The sequence below is a fragment of the Polypterus senegalus genome, chromosome 13, assembly GCF_016835505.1.
Source record: "Polypterus senegalus isolate Bchr_013 chromosome 13, ASM1683550v1, whole genome shotgun sequence".
Classification (NCBI taxonomy): Eukaryota; Metazoa; Chordata; class Cladistia; order Polypteriformes; family Polypteridae; genus Polypterus; species Polypterus senegalus.
Window position 1 is genome coordinate 33,259,579 of NC_053166.1, and position 18,624 is coordinate 33,278,202.

The 18,624-nt window shown below is 36.3% G+C and overlaps 1 protein-coding gene and 1 long non-coding RNA gene across 2 annotated transcripts in view; one reads left to right on the forward strand and one right to left on the reverse strand.

The window, feature by feature from the left end:
* Positions 1-1,161: 1,161 nt before the first annotated feature.
* LOC120543190 overlaps positions 1,162-18,624 on the reverse strand; it is a 179,920-nt gene continuing 162,457 nt past the window's right edge. The window contains exon 3 of the long non-coding RNA XR_005636303.1: positions 1,162-1,218. This is a non-coding gene — a long non-coding RNA (uncharacterized LOC120543190). The remainder of the gene's footprint in view (positions 1,219-18,624) is intronic.
* grk6 (G protein-coupled receptor kinase 6) overlaps positions 17,427-18,624 on the forward strand; it is a 111,138-nt gene continuing 109,940 nt past the window's right edge. Inside the window, exon 1 of the mRNA XM_039776121.1 lies at positions 17,427-17,609. Within this exon, the coding sequence (XP_039632055.1) occupies positions 17,558-17,609 (52 nt within the window). The 5' untranslated portion in view covers positions 17,427-17,557. The remainder of the gene's footprint in view (positions 17,610-18,624) is intronic.

Below are 18,624 nucleotides of genomic sequence, written 5' to 3' on the forward strand. Positions count from 1 at the left end.
TTCCAGTGATGAAAAAATCTATCCATTTAATTAACTAACTTTATTTTTATAGTGCCTTTTAGTTTGATTTGCATCTACTTTATAAGTATAATGCAGCATAATTTTTATAGAAGAGTTTATATGACTTTTGCAAGATCATACAGTAGAGTAATTCAATAATTTCTTAAATCTGAAGTCAATTCAAACTCCCATTAATTGAACTTCCTGATTAATTATATGGCTTGCCTCACCACATCTCAGAAAGCTGCACTGGTGCGAGTTTTACTTCTTACCTTTATCCAAGAAGTCAGTTTGGCCTCAGTACATTTTGTTTTACATTTTATATTTATTTTTCATTTCTGGGTGCCACAGTGATTAGTGCTGTTACCTCGCAAACAGTTTCCGCGTCAGGTCTGTTCTCCTTGTGTTTAGTTTCCTCACGTTTACCACTATGTCTGAAGGAAACAACGCGTACTTAAAACGTTAAAAGTTCAGATCTAAACTGGCCTGTTAAGTGACTATAAATGTGCGTGCCCTTTGGTGTATTGAAGACATAGCAAGACTGGTCTTGTGTCTCGTTCTTTTGAGGCTCTGGCCTGAGCAGCGCAGGGCCATGTCCTTTGCCCTTCCTTTATGTCCTGGATTTGTCTGTGACTCCGTCCTCCTCTTCTATATCATTTGCATGTGGTTTCTCCTATCAGCATCTGTTACTACAGTATGTAATACTTATGACACAGCATTCACATTATGGGCGGCGCGGGGCGGAGGGGATATAATCTTTGTAAACTTGGATGATAACATTGTATATTATTACTTTCCAACAGCCTATCCAGATCTTTCTTTTGTTTAATATGTTCTTGCATTTTTCAAAAGAAAACAAATGTTTCCACTACTGCCTTTATACACGTATGTATTTATTTAAATTTTGGTATGCAATTTTGTTTTTTCTTGCATTTCCTGTTAATCATTTCTTGCCTGTTTTTGGAGTGGCCATTTGGATTACAGACTTATCTGCATAAAGAATACTTATTTCACCTTTTGACTATGACTACTTCATTGTTGGCATTTCTGGATCTGCAAAACTACTTTGGCACACAAAACTGGGCATAATTTGCATAGTGACATGCAGTACCTTTGCAGTCCTTCAAGTTACATCACCCACAGGAGAACTGATGCCAACATGTGCTTCCGCCCTGTGAGTTCATTCTGGTGATCAGTGTGTGACTGACATCCACAATCCTGTTTCAGAATAAGAAAGTTGGAAAGAAAGAATAAATAACTGAATAAATAAATGCTTTACGTACTTGCAATTGAGTTGTTTCCCAACGAAAGCTCCGCTCTGACCATGCGTTCCTCATATACATGTAGCTTTAGCACCCCATGAGTCTAGTTAACGTCCTTGACAAGATTCTAAAACCTTAATTATACAAGTCTACAAAAAAAGAAACATTTCATTCCCATCAAAAAGTGTAGGTGTTCTTTATAGATTTGAGGGTGTTGAATCCAGAATTGTTCTTGGTAACTGGGCTTTTTACTCCTGGCCTGTCCCTTGTGTTTTGTTTGACAGGTGACAGTTTAAAATGAAAAAAAGCTATTTAAAAGACAAAAGCAATATAGTTTTTAACTTAATTGTTTAGACTTAAAATTGCACATATATTCCATCCATTATCCAACCCTCTATATCCTAACTACAGGGTCACGGGGGTCTGCTGGAGCCAATCCCAGGGCGCAGGGCAGGAAAAAAACCCCAGGCAGGGTGCCAGCCCACCGCAGGGCACTAGCACACCCACACACAACAAGCACACACTAGGGACGATTTAGGATCGCCAGTGCACCTAACCTGCATGTCTTTGGACTGTGGGAGGAAACCGGAGCACCAGGAGGAAACCCACACAGACAGGGGAGAACATGCAAACTCCACGCAGGATGGACCCGGGAAGTGAACCTGGATCTCCTAACTGTGAGGCAGCAGTGCCGCCCTGCACATATATTATTGTTTTTAAATTATTTATTATATTACAAAAGTAGTCACTTGGTAGTTTTTTCCCTTTATAATCCTTCGGTGGAATACAACAGATGTCTCTTAACATCAGCTCGATCCTCTTTCATTTATAATGTCTCACCAGTTAAGTGACGTCCTGGCGGAACCTCTCTCCATCTTCATGAGATACTGCTGCCATGTTCTTGGGTTAAAAATCTAAATGAGAATGTAGGAAGTGGAGTTTCAAAGACATGTTTCATCCAAGTGCTAGGCAGGAAGAGTGAAGCTTCTCTGCTAGTTTCTCGTAATTTGCCATATTTGTAATCATCCAGAAAACTGTGGCACATGCTTTTTGCAATAATGGAAGGTTACATCTTCTTTTACCTTATGCTTGGTAATGCTTGGTATGATTTGAAGCAGTATTCACTGGTTAAGACAATGTCTGGACCATACTGACATTGCACATTTGTATGAAAAACATTGAATCAACACTTTTCTCTCTTATAAAAAATAAAAAGGCATCTTTTTAATTATCTACACATAATTTCCTGGCTATTTTAATGGAATAAGAAGACAGAAAGCAATACTGATTAACAGCAAAAAATGTGTAGCAAGTACTTGATTTTAGGTTGTTAACACTTCAACAAACATTAAGAACAAGGAAGGCTGCCATATTTCAGCACAAAATATACATTAAATAATATTCTGAGTGCGAACAATGAATAATTTTTTCACTGAATCTGATATCTCATGGAAACAGTAGAGTAATAGTAGAGTAGTAAAGTAGAGAAATGTAATTTTCAGAAATGGACTCAGCACATCAATTTATTGCAGCGGAAGATTTTATTGCAGACCAGTGTTTCTTAATTCTTTTCAGATCGCTGTCAACTACAATGAAGTGTAAATGCTAAAATAGTTATCTATTTGCAGCAATGCACTGTTTTATTTATAATGTCCATCCATTATGAAATGTGTTTAATTTAGTTTATGGTCATAAGGCAGTAAGTAGCTCTTCTATGAAGCAGCAGAGTGACTGACTTCTTCTTCTTTTTTCGGCTGCTCCCGTTAGGGGACGCCACAGTGGATCATCTGTTTCCATATCTTCCTGTCCTCTGCATCTTGCTCTGTCACACCTGCTTGTGACTGACACACTTACTAAATCAGAGTGCTAATTTAGGGCTGCCAATTACCTTAACCAGCATGTACTTTAAATATAGAAAGAAACCACACAGTGACATAAGAATATGAAAACTCCTCAAGGAAAGTAACTGCAATCAAAGAAATGAAAACAAATATTTAGGACTGAGAAATAGTAACCCTAATGTTTTAGGGTAGTTTTTAGAAAACTAAAATATGAGAATTTCTGCTGTGGCAGGATGAGAGCAGGAGTATGCTGCGTAACCTAATCAATACAGGAATAAGCAATTTAATAAAATAGTACACGGCAGACACAAGCTGGAATGAAGAGTAGCTTTGTAGCTCTCCATGGCCCAGTCTAAATGGAATGTGAAGCCTTGCAGCTGCAATGAATGTCCAGTATGTATCCAGAAAGTCAAGTATAGTAAGAGAAGAAACATACTATTTATTGGAACCTACAAGATAACCTATTTTAGTACAACTCAGTTTCATGTTTTTTTGGAAAGTTTCCATCTTTGTCTAATTCTAGAACAATCACCCACACTGACAATTGGCTTTATTTCTGCTTTCACAGTTGCACTATAAGCTATTGTTTTGATGAGGATGAGGATGCTGATGTCTGCCTTCCTGTCCTTTCTTAAAAAACTGTGTTCACCAATTAAGTCATCTTTTAAAGTCAACCTAAGTGTTAAAGCTGCAAAGTTATGTTCTTCTGCTGCCTGTTTTGAAATGTGTGTTCTTGTGTGCTTATGTGGAAGGATGAGGCAATTAGCCAACGTTGCCTAATAACAACCATTTTCTTTGGTAATAAGTGTTTCCTCCAAAATACAAATATCCAATCATCCACATTTTATCAAACCTACATAAATAGCTTAAGGGTTATTTGAATTCAACTTCATTAAATCATATTGCTTTATGTATAAAGAATTTACACATATACAGCATTATTCACAATGTTTAAAGTAAATTAATCTCACAATTTTTTATTGTTTTAGTTCATTGTAGTATGGCACTGTTTTTAAAGCATTTACCACCTGGTAAACTGTTTTCTATCTATCTAATGAATCCACTTAATCAAATTTAGCATTGAAAGGAGCCAGAACTCGTCATAAGAGCAATGGGTGCAAACCAGTATGGAGGAGCAGTTTATTTCAAGCCACATTCATGTACACTCCCACAGGACCAGGTTAGAATGGCTAATAAACCCATCATGCATGTCTTTGGATGGCGAGTACTGGGAGAGAAACAGTAAATGGTAATGGTAAAACAGGCAAGGAACAGGCCAGGAGTGAAAAGCTGAGTTACCTAAAGCTTTAAAGCTAAAGTGTTTGTCACTGCCATCTGTTTTCCAAAGCACAATAGCAACTTTACTTCTTAGCATTCAAATAATACTATTCTTACATAATCCATCCAATTCTTGATTTTTCACTATTTTACTATATCTATTATATACTCTGTGATCCTTTGCTTTTCAGTTTTCTTCCATCTTTAGCTTGTGCAGATAAGCTTCATTATGAATCAATTTCCAATTCATTCCCTTTTAATTTTCTTAGACATCATATGGCTGTGATCACATGAGTTTTATATATTTTACTTTCCTACCTTGCCATTTTTGAAGTAATTTGCCATAATGTGCTTACCATGAAAATCAATGTATAAGTTGATTCTTTTTCTGTAAATAAAGATCACTATTCTCTGCTAAAACTGGAAAATTGAAGCTGGTTATGTAGAACTGTCCTGCTAAAAGAGAACTAGCTTCATGATTTCCTAAGCATTCCACAAAAAGTATGATAGTTGTAAAGCCCATGTAAAAGAGTTCAGTTCAGTAAAAGAGTGTGCGTTGTTTCTTTTGGGATATATTTATATAGATGGTGGGTGCAGAGATGAATGGATGGGTTGCTGTAGCACTCTTCTATAATGTTCATGCTATAACGCTGCAGAAATTGATAGCAGCATGAACACTGTTATATCTCTTCTCTGCGCATTGCGATTGGTTGAATGACCCAAATTAATTAAATCATTTACAGTACAAAAGTAATACACTTATTTGAACTTAAATACTACCAAAATATCAAGTAAATTCTAAAATGAATGGTAAGAGTAAATATATATTTTTTATTTACTCAGTTCTGCAAGTGCTTATAATACCAACACAGCTTTACTTTGATATCACACTCTCCTTTGATTTTAGCTCCTCAGAATCACAACTTTATAATACAGTACTTGACACATCTATTTTCATTAACTTGTAAAAAAATGTATTTCCACAAAGAGAATATAAAAATCATGTGTCTCTACTGATCAGTTCACTTTCAACTGGAAATGTTATTTTCCTTAAATTCGATAAATATCGGTACCTTTTATATTGTGACTTTCTACATCAAAGACACGTTATACCACTTGATGTCTGTCCAAAAGTATACCAGTTACACTTCCACCTCCAGACTGAAAATTATGCCCATGTATAAAGGTAGCATACAGTATATAGGTACAAGACACACAGGATCTTTTGGATTTCAGAAATATACAAATAAGTGCTCAATTGCTCACTCTCGTTCCTAAACTGCTTATATACTACAGGGTTGTGGTTGGCTGAAGCTCATCATTTTAGCAACAGGTCCAAGAAATGATCCAACCCTGAACAGCACACCATTCCATCAGAAGGCAAACTTACACACAGGGACAATTTAAAGTCATGATTAAACTTACCAACACTGTATATTGCAGTGGACACAGTCTAATTCTAAATAAAAAACACCCACACATATCTCAAAACACACAGCTGGGAACAAAACACACGGACATTTGAAACAATTAGCAATTCAGTTTTAATGGTGATTTAATTTCTTGCAACAAACAGATGTGAAGCCATCACATCAACAAAATCAACAGGAAGAAGAGTCTTTTCTGAGGCTCTCCAGTTTTACCCAGATAGCTTGATTTGGAGAAAAGGTCCAAAGGCTGGATGGCTTGATGATTTCCAACAAGACAGAACACAGATATTAAGCCACTGGGACAAACAGACAACGATAGAGTGTGGTAGCTGCCTCTTCTTACAATCTTACTCAATTACTATTTAAAACACGTGCCCAATAAATGATACAGTTCCATCTGTGTCCATTCTTCGAACTCTTTCCCTATGTAACTAGAAATTCTGATAAGCTTTAGCTCTTCAGCTATACCGTAATCTTGTTTTCTGGTTCTTCTCTGAATATCTACATTTCAAAAGGGCCTTGTCCTACAGCTAATATAGAATTTCATATTCTAAGCCTAAAGTAAAATATTGTAATATGTGTGTGTGTGGAGAGTATGTCTAGGTGATTAGACAAGTAAAAACGTTAAAAAAAAAAAACATATTAACTAACAATTTAAACCATTAATCAGAGTGATTTCTTAATTATTGATTACATTTTCTGCCCATTACAAACACGTCTTTGAATCAAAATTCAGTTTGGTAAAGAGCAAAAGCACAACATCTCAATGCCTCACTGTTGCTTTTAATGATGAATCACTGTGAAATAATGGTGCTTATGTGTAGCCCACTCCCACTCTCCTACTCCATTCAACGCCTCGCTCTGCCTGCATAAAATTTTTCATTTTAATATCAGAGAAGCGCTTAAAAAATGTATAATGGAGGATGGTTCCTGGAACTATTTCATGTCATGCTGTAACCCTTTCCCCTTAACTTTATTTATTTTTTATATGCCATTCCTCAATAAATGTAAGCACAGTCGACTTCCCAATCTGATTGAGAAGATATTCAATTTTAAGTGCCATGTTATGATTTCATTCAGTCTGAAGTCTTCTCTTTATTTTACATTTGTGACATTTTTTCCTTTTTATTTTGCATATCCATAACCTCTTGTTCAATTTCTGACTATAGTGTTTTGCATGATCCAGTAAAGAATTTTTAAGTTCCTGATTATTTGTGTATCCTTTAAATACAATGTTGCCTTGTCCTTCTGACAACTTAATTTTATGGTTTGTTTTTATCCCAAACCTGCCTGCGCTAGACTGTATCTCTAATGTATCATCTTATATTATAAATCTTGTCTTATAAATATATATCTATTTATCTATCTAACAACGTTGTGCAGAATATAACTTCACAAAGTGTTTTATAAAACACACAAGAATATATTAACCCCTCTGTATTTGCCATTTGTCATTCACTGCATATGATACAAGTAAAGTTGGTCGCTTGCGCTCCAGAGCCCATCAAACGTCATTGCGTGCTTTTGGCAGTGGACCACTCTCCAGCAATAATCTGTACATATGACAGTTGTCTGGGATGAATATCCTGTCCTCGTCACCTCTTGTACTTCTCTAAGATATGATGGTTAAATGATGGTCACTGCTTCTGTACAACTTATAACACAGGAATGCATCAAGCCTTTAAAACTCCAAAATAAAGGTTTTCATGTTCATGAACTATTATCCTTATTGCAACTAGATATGTAATTAGAGCTCATACTGCATATAGTACAAAGTGTTCTTCTAAAATAACATTCACATATTTAATTTTACAACCTTAATATCTTACTGATTGGCATATCAGCCTATGAGTTGACTAAGGAAGTGATGCTTTTATTTTAGCTGGGTTTGTCCACTTCAAACATAGCACTCCTTTTCAAGAGCTTTTAATCTGAATACATGTTTGCTTTGATCATGACAAGCATAATATGCCACAGCCATTCACATAGTTTTCACAATGTATTTATTTACCTTTAATGCCATGTTCTCAAATAAATTATTCTTCATGTAAACAAAACTTTCCTGTCTAGATAAAGTGACAGGAAATATGTAATGTATATTAAAATATCCTAAAGGGAAGCTTACAAATTAGTTTCGAGCAATGGTTCTCAAGCTCAATCCTGAAAGCCCCTGGGGCTGAAGTATTTTGTTCCAAACAGTTTCATAATCAGCAAGGCATGTGCTGTTTTTTTTTTATACTATTCAGAAAAGTGCACCATTGTGAGACTTACATAAATAGAAATATTTCTGTTTCTTTCATACCTTTAAATGCTTAAGTGTCTTTTGTCAGGTTCCTGTTTATTCACTTTTTCCTTCTTGAGTTTTCTCCTTTGATTGTACCCTAGTCTTAAAAAACAAGTTAAAAAAGCACTACATTTCCCAATATAACAAAAAGATGCTACATTACAATCTTTTTTATTTAAATTTCTTGACAACACCAAGACACAGAAACTGGGAAATAACAGCTTGATTAAAGTAGGATAAGATGGTTAGGATGAAAACCTGTAACCACAGGGTTCCCCCAGAGCTGAACTTAACAGCTACTGGTTTAGATAATATAATACTGTACATTCCACTTGTGTTGGTTATGTATAGTATATCTTTTGGTAGCAAAGCTCATTTTGAATTTAAATCTTGGTCCCAGTTGTTTTCTGTGTGATGCCTATTCATTTGTCATCACAGACATGAAAGTTAGGTTAACTGGCAATTCTAAATTGGCCTTGTGTGTGTATGTATGTGTGCACGTGAGTGGCACTAAGAACGATTGGTCTCCTGTCTGGGTTGATTTACTGACTCACGATGGGATAGGCCCAGGACCCATGGGACCCTGAAATGGATTACAAGGGTTTTAGAATGTCATTGTATTACAGTATACCTTATTAAGTAAAATCTAAAATAATGAGGCATGCACTTCAAATAATACTTGCATGAATAGTTTAGAGGAAACCCCTGTTAAACTCAGTGTAAAGATGAGTTTTCTGCTTCCTGTCTTCAATATACTATCCTTCAGGTTCCCATACAGTTCTTGAACATTGAAAGCAGTCTGTTTTACTGCATTACACAGTGCCTTTGAGAATACTTGCTTTAGGTTGCAATTTAATTTTCTTTGTACAGCAGTGAAGAAGATGAGTTGATCTTTACTGCATTTTACTTTAAGGATGCCCTTCCTTTCTGCTTTCTTGGCAACATACAGAGAGCTTAATACTTTGTGAAATGCACTGATCTGAAATGCATAGAACACAAGCAGCATTGAAAAATTAGTGCTACCGGTGAGTAGTGTGGCCCTATGAACTGCAATAAGATTCTCTGCTAATAATACTGATATTTCCACACTGAAAATTCTTGCTTATAATTAACAGCCATTGTCTCTTAGGCGGGAAATTCCAGAGCTCAGCGTGTTTGGTAGGTATATCCATAAAGTGTAGCAGATCAATAAGCCACGCTACACATTGTACACTGCATTTGCTAGATTTTAGATTGACCATGACCTAGAATATCCACACAAGAAATGTCCACAGGCTAGATACATTTTTTTTTATTAATTTTATTGCATTCCATACAAATCAATCAAGTTTTACATAAAGAAAATTTGAGTTAAGAACAAATCGACAGGCTAGATACATTGAACAAACTCTTCATTAACACTCTAGAGAATATTATGCTATCCTTCATTGAGGATAGCATGTTGTAACCACCACATTTAAATAAAGAAACACAAATGGTCATGCTCTTAAGATTTACACAGTATGCATGGAAAGATAAACAACATCTATAAAAAGTTTTAAAAATCAATTATTATACAACCAGTAATGGCGCACTGCACGATAACTTGCAGTGAATACACTTGACTTGAGTATTCCTAGTTTTCATCCGCTTTCTCTGTACGTTTACCATTCGTTTGCTCAGAGGTTGATGTGCTTGCTGCTTCCTGAGCAGCTCTTCTTTTCTCCACCCCAGCGACCCGCTTCTTCTCTTCTTTCGTCTGCATCTTTTCATGTTAAAACTGATTAAGACAGTGTTTGTGTTGCAATTAATTAGTAAATTTTCCTTAATTTTTCACTTAAGATGGCACTTAAGTTTTCAATCTTCCTCAAGAATGATTTAAGATATAAACAGATAGGGGAAGTGACGGCAAAGGTGGTAGGGATGAGAACAGCGCCCGTACACATGTGCCGCACGGCTGCCCTGCTGGCCGCTGCCGAAAGTTGATTCTACAATAAAATAAAATAAAAATATAAAGAGGAATAACCTTGGAGGTCATTTATCACCCTGGAAGCAGATAGCAGACGTCATGTGTATCAAATTTCAGGTCAAAAGGTCAAAACGGTTTGCGAGCTACAGGTGATTTAAAATCCTGCACAGACAAACGAACAACCACGGTAGCGTATTATATAAGAAGATATTGAATCATGGTAAATGTAATTAGTTTTTTGACACTAATCAACATAAAAAAAATGTTAAAATGAAAACATATCTCTGCAAAATGGTCTAAATTAATTATAAATATAAAACACAACATACCGTAACTGATTTTGTGAGTACTCATCCCTTCAAGATAGTATTTAGTAGATGCACCTTGGGAACAATTCAGCCTTGAGTCTATGTGGATAGATCTGTATCAGCTTTACATATATTGTATGTATACTGCATTTTTTTCTAATGACAGGTTACATGGGGATTGTGAATGAATAGCCTTTTTTTAAACCCAGCCACAAATTTGTATATGGATTGAGGTTTGAACTCTGACTAGGCCACTCCAGGACATTAATGTTGTTGTTTATATGACATTCTTATGTAGCTTTCATTTTATATGTGGTGTCTTTGTTTTGCTGAAAAACAAATATCCAAATGTGCAAGTTTCATGCAGACTGCATCAGGTTTTCCTTCAGAATTTCCCTGTATTCTGCTGCATTCATTTTACCCTCTACCCTCACAAGTCTCCCAGGGCCTTCTGCAGAACAGCAACACCACAGAATGATGTTGTCTCCACCAGGCACCATGGTGGGAATAGTATGTCTCTGATAATGTGCAGTGTTTAGCTAATCCCAAATATCGAATCTTATTCAATGTAGCTTGTAACTCTTTTACAGTTATCACAGGCCTCTTGTTGGCCTCACTCACTAGTTTTCCTCTTGCGCAATCACTTAGTTTTCTGGATGGTCTGGTCTAAGAGGTTTAAAGCTGTGTTGCACTATTCCTATTTCTTAACGGTTGATGTAGCTGGTCTCCATAGGATATTCAGGCACTCTGATATTTTCTTGTCTCTATCCGTTGATATGTTCTTTTCAATAACCTTACCACTGAGTTGCTTGGAGTGTTCTTCTGTACTCATTGTGTATGCTAGGCCAGGGGTCACCAACTCTGGTCCTGGAGGACCACCGTGGCTGCAGGTTTTCATCCTATCCCTTTTCTTAACAAGTGTCCTGTTTTTGCTGCTAATTAACTTCTTTTGAACTAATTTTAATTGACTTGCTCTTAAAGACCCCTTAATTGTTTCTTTTTCCTTAATTAGCAACCAAACAATAATGAGATACTGCTCTATAATGCAGACTAACCATTTATACTACACTCCATTAAAACTGCAGCCAAATGATCTCCTTTGAACTAATTGACAATTGGCTGCACCGGAGTTGATTCAGGAGTGTAATATGAACACTTATGCAATCAATTATTTAATTTTTTAGATCCATAATTAATTCAGATCTCTTTCCATAGATCTGTTTTCACTTTGACAGGAAGAGTCCTTTTCTGTTGATCAGTTTCAAAAAAGCCTGTGATTTAATGTTGCATAACACGTAAATATGAAAACTTCCAAGGAGCTGAATGTCTTTTATTGGCACTGCAACAGTACATATGAAAAAATAGAGACAAGGATTTGTTTTCAAAAGGATAAAGCAAAACTTAAAGATGACCACATTTATAAAAGGTGTTGTGCTTATAAGCTCAATGAAGAAAACATCTATAAATAAAGAAAACAAATCATCAAAGCTACATTCAAGCACTGAAATATTCTCCGTGAAATTCATCTGATGAAGAATCCCTTCTTTGTAGTGATGGAGAGGATACTCCAGAATGGCTTATATATGTCACCACTACATGAAGAAGAAAAAGGATACTGGCAAGTACTGTACCATCCAGATTGGCCAGACCAGATCATGGATGTTTTTTGATTTGAGCACTCAGTATAATGGAGTTTTACTGAGTTGTGTCTTCCTCAATGGCCTACATTTTTAACAACATCCTATTTAAAATACTTAACCTCATTTCATCAAAGTGAATTTAAAGCAAACACACAATCTCTCTGTCATCAGATCAAAAAAGAAAGACTTCTTGTGGTTCTTCTGGTAACAAGATGGTAATCTCAACAAAGACATTGGTAAATGTGAAAAGAAAGCACACATATATGTCATACTTTGACATGGTCTAAAAAGACACTTTATCTGCCAAAAGAATGTATCTGATGCTTACTGCATGAATTGACTCTCTTTTGATCGAAATTGCGGAATTCACAATTTCTGAGAGTTTTTTTTATTTCCGCCTGTTATTCAGTGCTGACAGTTTCGTTCCATACTGGGTATTGAGGGTGGAGACAGATAATAGTATAATTAGTCATTGAAGTCAGGCTGGTATGGGTAAAACACCAATTTATAATTAAATTACGAATCTGGTACATTAGAATGTCTTTTAGAATGTAAACTCTGACATGAAAACAGTCCAAAGCGAATACAGTTCTCCATTCTCATACCATTCACCAATGTTGGCATGGTTGAGTGTTGGATATTATCTTTACATATCAAATAATACTATGTATTAATATATTTAGCTTTGTGATATTTTATATATATTTACTTACTTATATAAAGATTTGAATTTCTGATATTTCAGCCTGTACATTTTCTTTCCCTAAATGAGAGTTATATAGGTATTTGCAGAATTTTTTGTTTTTACTTATTAATCGTTTTTGTGCAGCAGGACCTTTATGCTGAAATGGCATCCACCATGTTCTAACAGGCAGATTTAGTGAGAAAATGATAGACTTTATATATATATTATATACATACAAGTAATAAAAAATGATATTTCAAAATACTAGACAGGCTTGTCATTAACATATTTTTCACAAACTCAGAATAAGAATAAAACTTTGATACCGGTCAAAACAAAAGCTGGAGCCATGTTTATACTGTAAGATCTCTAAGTCAAAACTAGACATTAATTCTAGGTAGTTACTTAAATAAATCACTTCTAAATTTCACAGAGTTTCACATTTACTATGCAAAGCAAAGTTCAGACACTGAAAACATAAAAACAACATGTTTAATTAAAAAATAATGTCTGTAACATCAGACATAGAGGTGCACAAGCATTCCTATATGTGTACATGCAGTTGCAGCATATGCAGGGTATCTACAGCTTTTAGTTGAAGTTAGTCTTAGCACTCTAAAAATCATGGCAATAACACACAAAGCAAAAATGTAAGGAAGCATGCAAAAAAACTTTTAAAATCAGTTTACATTTACTTATTTGGTTGACACCCTTATCCAAAGGAATTTACAACATTTGAGAAACAATTGGTTGCATTTCTTTTGTTTTTCCTCCTAATTGAGCTCAGGCAGGTGAAGTGACTTGCTTATTGTCACACAGTGTCAGTAGTGGGATTTGAACTCCCAACCTGAAGGTTTAAAATCCAAAGCCCTAACCACTACGCCATACTACCCTGCCCCATTTAAAGAGACACAAAATAAAATAGTGCAAATGACAACTCAGATACCACCGTACACTCAAAGCATCATTTGTTTTTTTATGTAAAGCACATGTGTTAGACAAACTTTTATTCTATGAATATAAGTTTTATCCTACAGTATTTTCAGCTGTGTGTCAAGCTGTGCACTTTCTTCAGTGTGAGTAATGAACGAGTTAAGCTGTCTGTGAAAACTGTGCAGAAGGATAAAACAGCATTTCTGATTGCTTTGAGGCCTTGGGAGATGGATGTCCTTAATAAAGAATTCATTCCTTGCTGAAGATGAGGGTAAGAAATTGAAAGCTGCCAAAAAATGCAGAACATGTTTTTTCTCTTTCAAATATAAAGGAAGATGCACAACAAGTCGTGTCCTTGAGCTGTTGAGGAAAGCTGATATCTGCATTGTGTAGCAGTTGTAGGTAAAAGCAGCAAGGCCAACTTTGCCAAGTTTGAAGGCATCACAAAGAAGTTAGTTGTCAGATGTCAGTGGACTTTCAACAAGAAGATTATTAGAAGAGAGTTTATATTGACACTGCTCACATTGATGTCCTCCAAATGAAAAATCAGTGCTTACACTTTCAAAAATATCAAATAAAAAAAAAAACAACTACATGTTTGTTACATATATCTTTACATCCCTGAACAAGTGTTTGTTGGTAACATTTTCAAACTCTGTTAAAGGATAATTTAATTTGGATGGCTCCATAGCAGCGCAACATGCTAAGGTTTGCCACAGTTAGGCAATGATTCTCAACAGATCTGTTGATGTCAATTCAGATTATGTAGAGAGGACAGAATGATTAGTTAGTTATTACTAAGACTTTCAATAAAATCTCAGTTCATACTCTGTCACTGATTTTCTTTAACCACTCAACTGTTGCTGCCAGTTTATGGACACCTTTATTTGAAAGACAAATATTCTTACCAGTTTTGACCTACTGCAAAAGACAGCAGCTTTGATTCAGCACGGTTTCCTAACCATTTTATATTCCAATCTAGAATGTTTCCCAGTTCCCTACTGAAGAGAAACTTTGAACTTTGTTGCCAGGCAACATAGTTGTTAGGAATTTCTCTTGGTGTTACATCCATATACATAACAAGGTAAATACAATTAAACAACACAATATACATGACACCATCACAACATTATATACAGCATCAATGAAAAATATATTGCACAAAACACAAATATATAAAACAATAAAGTAGAACTGAACTTCTGCCAGGAAATGTATCAAGTAAGACCTTATAACCATGGAATAAAAACATAATTTAGATTAGATGAATGAGTTCAGAAATAAGCAAAAGACAGATGAATCAGAGAATATGCTTAACCATAATGACTGCAGTAAGAAAGAAGTATTTATATGTCTAGCAGTTATTTGTCGTTACTGACCAGTAACATTTCCTCAATGCCAATAACTGAAAGAGGTGTCCAGGTGAGTATAGTCTTTAAGTATAGTTCTGGCATGTTTCCTGGTCCATGATGTATACAGAACCTCAGTGGACTCCAGTTTTAGGCATACAATTGTTTCTACTGTAGAAATAACCCATTGAAGTTTATGTTTCAAGTGACAGATGCCTTGCCATACCAGACTGTTATGGAGAGAGTGTACTGTAGATGCATTCAATAACAGCTCAATAAAACTGCACAAGCAGTGATTGGAACAGGTTAAACTTTGTAAGTTGTTAAAGAAGAAACATTAGCTGTTAAGCTTTAATGATAAGAGCAGTTATATTTGCATCCCAATTCAGATTGTGTGTAATAGATGTGCCAAGAAATATAAGTGATTCCACCCTGTTGGCAGTGACATCATTTATAACTAGGGGTATAGGAGGTAAAGTGTGTCTTCTAAAACCACTATCATTTATACTGTTTTCAGGGAATTCCAGACAGCCCATAACCAAAAACTTACCTTCATGCTTGCTTTAGAGTAGACATGGGCATCTTAGGGTGATATACTGCTTGTTTTTTTTTTGTCAAATGAAGCATCTGCATTTACCTTAAAATGGCATATTTCACTCTCTCAAGTGTGTCTATTATACCATTTCTCATTTGCAAATATAAGGAAAAGGCAATTTCTTCAGTATTAAGTTTTTGACTATGACTGTAGGCTAGTCTTTTTCTTATATTTGGTAGTCCTAATCCTTGGCCTTTTGCCTGATTTTTTTTTATAATTATTCTTCAAACTTCAAAACCTTACCATGTTTTTGTGATGTCTCTGTGTCTTTCAGGTATGAATCCTGCAACATCTCAATCCCCAAAACACATGGGTTTTCCTCCACATGCATTCAAGGTGGGTGTTACTGAGTTGTGCTTTTCTTCCTATAATCACTGCATATGGCTTAGTATGCACTAAATCAATAAAATGTATTCTTATTGTGTTCATAAGAATTAGTTATTTTGTCTTGCACCTCCTGACTCACTGGTACAAGACAACCCCCGCATATAGCAAATTGTTCAACTCATCTGGATGTTTTTTTATGCAAGATGTAGAGGTTTCTGGGGCTGCCTATTATTTTTGGCCCTGAGGACCCAAACAAAAATTCATCTTAAGGCAATTTTTGCCCCCTATTTTGTGCAAGAAATTGCACCCTTTTGACAAAGAGTAAACAAATAAGGGTCTTCAGCAAAAATAATCAGAAGGACTTAAAGCTATGCATTGCCACAACAATCAACTTCAGAGGTTCACGAGTTGTCAATGTTACCAATTTTCACAAAACTTTAAAAAAATGGCAATTGTTAATATAGGCAAGTGGAGTATTGTTTTATGGCATTTGAGATTGCTGATTACAAATATAATATTTTTGTTGACTAATTTTTTACCAATGATCCTAGCCCACTAAGAACGACTCCTAAGAGGTTAAAAGTAAGAACTGTCAAATGTAAGAATATAGGGAATTGTTTTAGACTATTTCAAGGTCAGCTATAACAAACATGTTATACATGATATTTGAAATACAGTATTTGATACAACTAGTCTTGTTTATTGTGTACTAATACCTCATGAAGTAAACCATTACATTACTTATGAACACCCTGAATTAGGCTTGCTTTATGCTAATTCAGACTTTTTACCATTGTCATTAGTGCTGTAGCATTCACATGATGACTAGCCTTTTACATAAAATGTGTGCAGGTGGTTCAAGCAGACAACAGATTCCTAACGGTCTACCACTGACCTATCTTCCTTGTCTATTTTACAGTTATGTCTTCTCTTTCATGCAAAGTCTTGTCTACTATTTGTCACATTACAATTTGTTTTAGCCGTAGGGCAAGCAGCTTTCTATGTGACTTTAAAAAACAGCTTAGAGCAAATTTGCAACCTGGAGTTACTCCGCTTTAATTTTCGCAAATATTCGTAATTATCAGTATTTTGCATTCTCCGGTTGTTAGACGTTTAAGATACGAGGGGCGCATAAAGGTTAAAAAAAGATTTGCAGTTTTAAAAGAGAGCACAGTTTTACCGACCATAAGAATGCAACGAATGATTCCTCTTTATCTTGCTTGCGGAAGCAGAAGCACTTCGAGATACCCAAACAGTGGCTCTGTTACTTACGTCAAGAAGTCATCACAACCCTCTGTAAACTTGCGAAGGTTCAACTCCCGTGATCACCAAAGGTCCCGCCTAGCTTGAGTTTTGGAGGTTAAGGAAGGAAAAGGACGCACTGTCACTGCCGTCCGCAGTAGCTTCAGCGAAAGAAAAAACGTAGGCGTGGCTTTGTGTAAGGGTGGGCTTTTCTTCTGTTTCTGACCAATAGGCTTAAAGAGTGGGCGTGGCTTTCGGGTAAACACTCGGCGGCTGTCTGGAGTCTACAAGCTTGGCGGTGTCTGCAGGGTTCAGAGAACGAAAGGAGCGCAGCTTGAGGCGGCTTGCGCTTTAGCTTTGGGGGGGGGGGGAGCAAGCCGACGCTGCTAGTTTGGGGACGACGTTTGGCCAGTGGCGCCCTCCACTCAACAGATAATGGAGCTCGAGAATATTGTGGCTAACACTGTGCTTCTCAAGGCAAGGGAAGGTAAGGTTGACAGGAAGGAAGGGGGTTACGATTTGAGGAAGGGGCGCTCAAGCGACGGTTTGCACACAAGCCGGCCTCGTGCGCTGTACTTGAGGTTGGGGATTTCCTGTGAAGGGGTAGGCCACACATCGAGGAAGAAAAAGAAATGCATGATTGTCTATTACATATATCCTTTGTTTCCGAAAGATGCCGTACTCATTCTGTATTTTCAGACCGGCTCCTGATCACTAATCCTATTCCCCCCCACCCCTGCGCCTTCCCCCTTCACGCACGTGAGCTGTGCATTTAACCAACTGCGATGCTTTTCAGGTTCAATTGCACTGATTAATGTTCTTTTGCCTTGCGGTAATATTGCACTGTGTATTTGGAGGCTCAGTGGGCAGTGGATCACCTTTGCAGGTGATGCGGTGTACGTGCTGAAGAGCCCACCTTAGCGCTTTTCCGCCTGGGTAGGCGGCGAGCTGCTCATTTGACAGGCAAGCGACTGTCAGGTTAAGCCCTTCAAGTAAGTATGGGCTTAGTATGGATCTGTTGTTCCATACTTTAGTCTTTTTTGTTTTGATTTTATTTTAATTGTTTTGACATAGAATTTTTATAGAAAAATCTGACATTGTTACACCGCCGAATTTTTATTGGGTTGAACGGGGGGATGAGTCACTTTTTATTTTATTAAGCGTCATAAACGGACATTCAGCGTTACAAGGCACTTCAAACCACAAACAAGATTGTGAAACAGTATCAAACTGACAAACTTAAGTTGTACAAGTAGTAACAAGAATTCAGCATTGGCAGAAAGTAGGAGGAGCGTAGACCGTGACATCAAGAAAAGGGAATAATACACTGTGGAAACAGAACTGAATTGAAACGAGCAGTAGTTTTAGTAAAAGAATTGTAGTGTTCATTTAAGACATTAACGCTAGAGGAATGCAAGCCGTTATCCTCCATTCTCGCGCACAATGCTACTTTGCAATTTAATTGTGCCTAGTTTTTCCTTGCAGTACTTTGTACAAAAAAT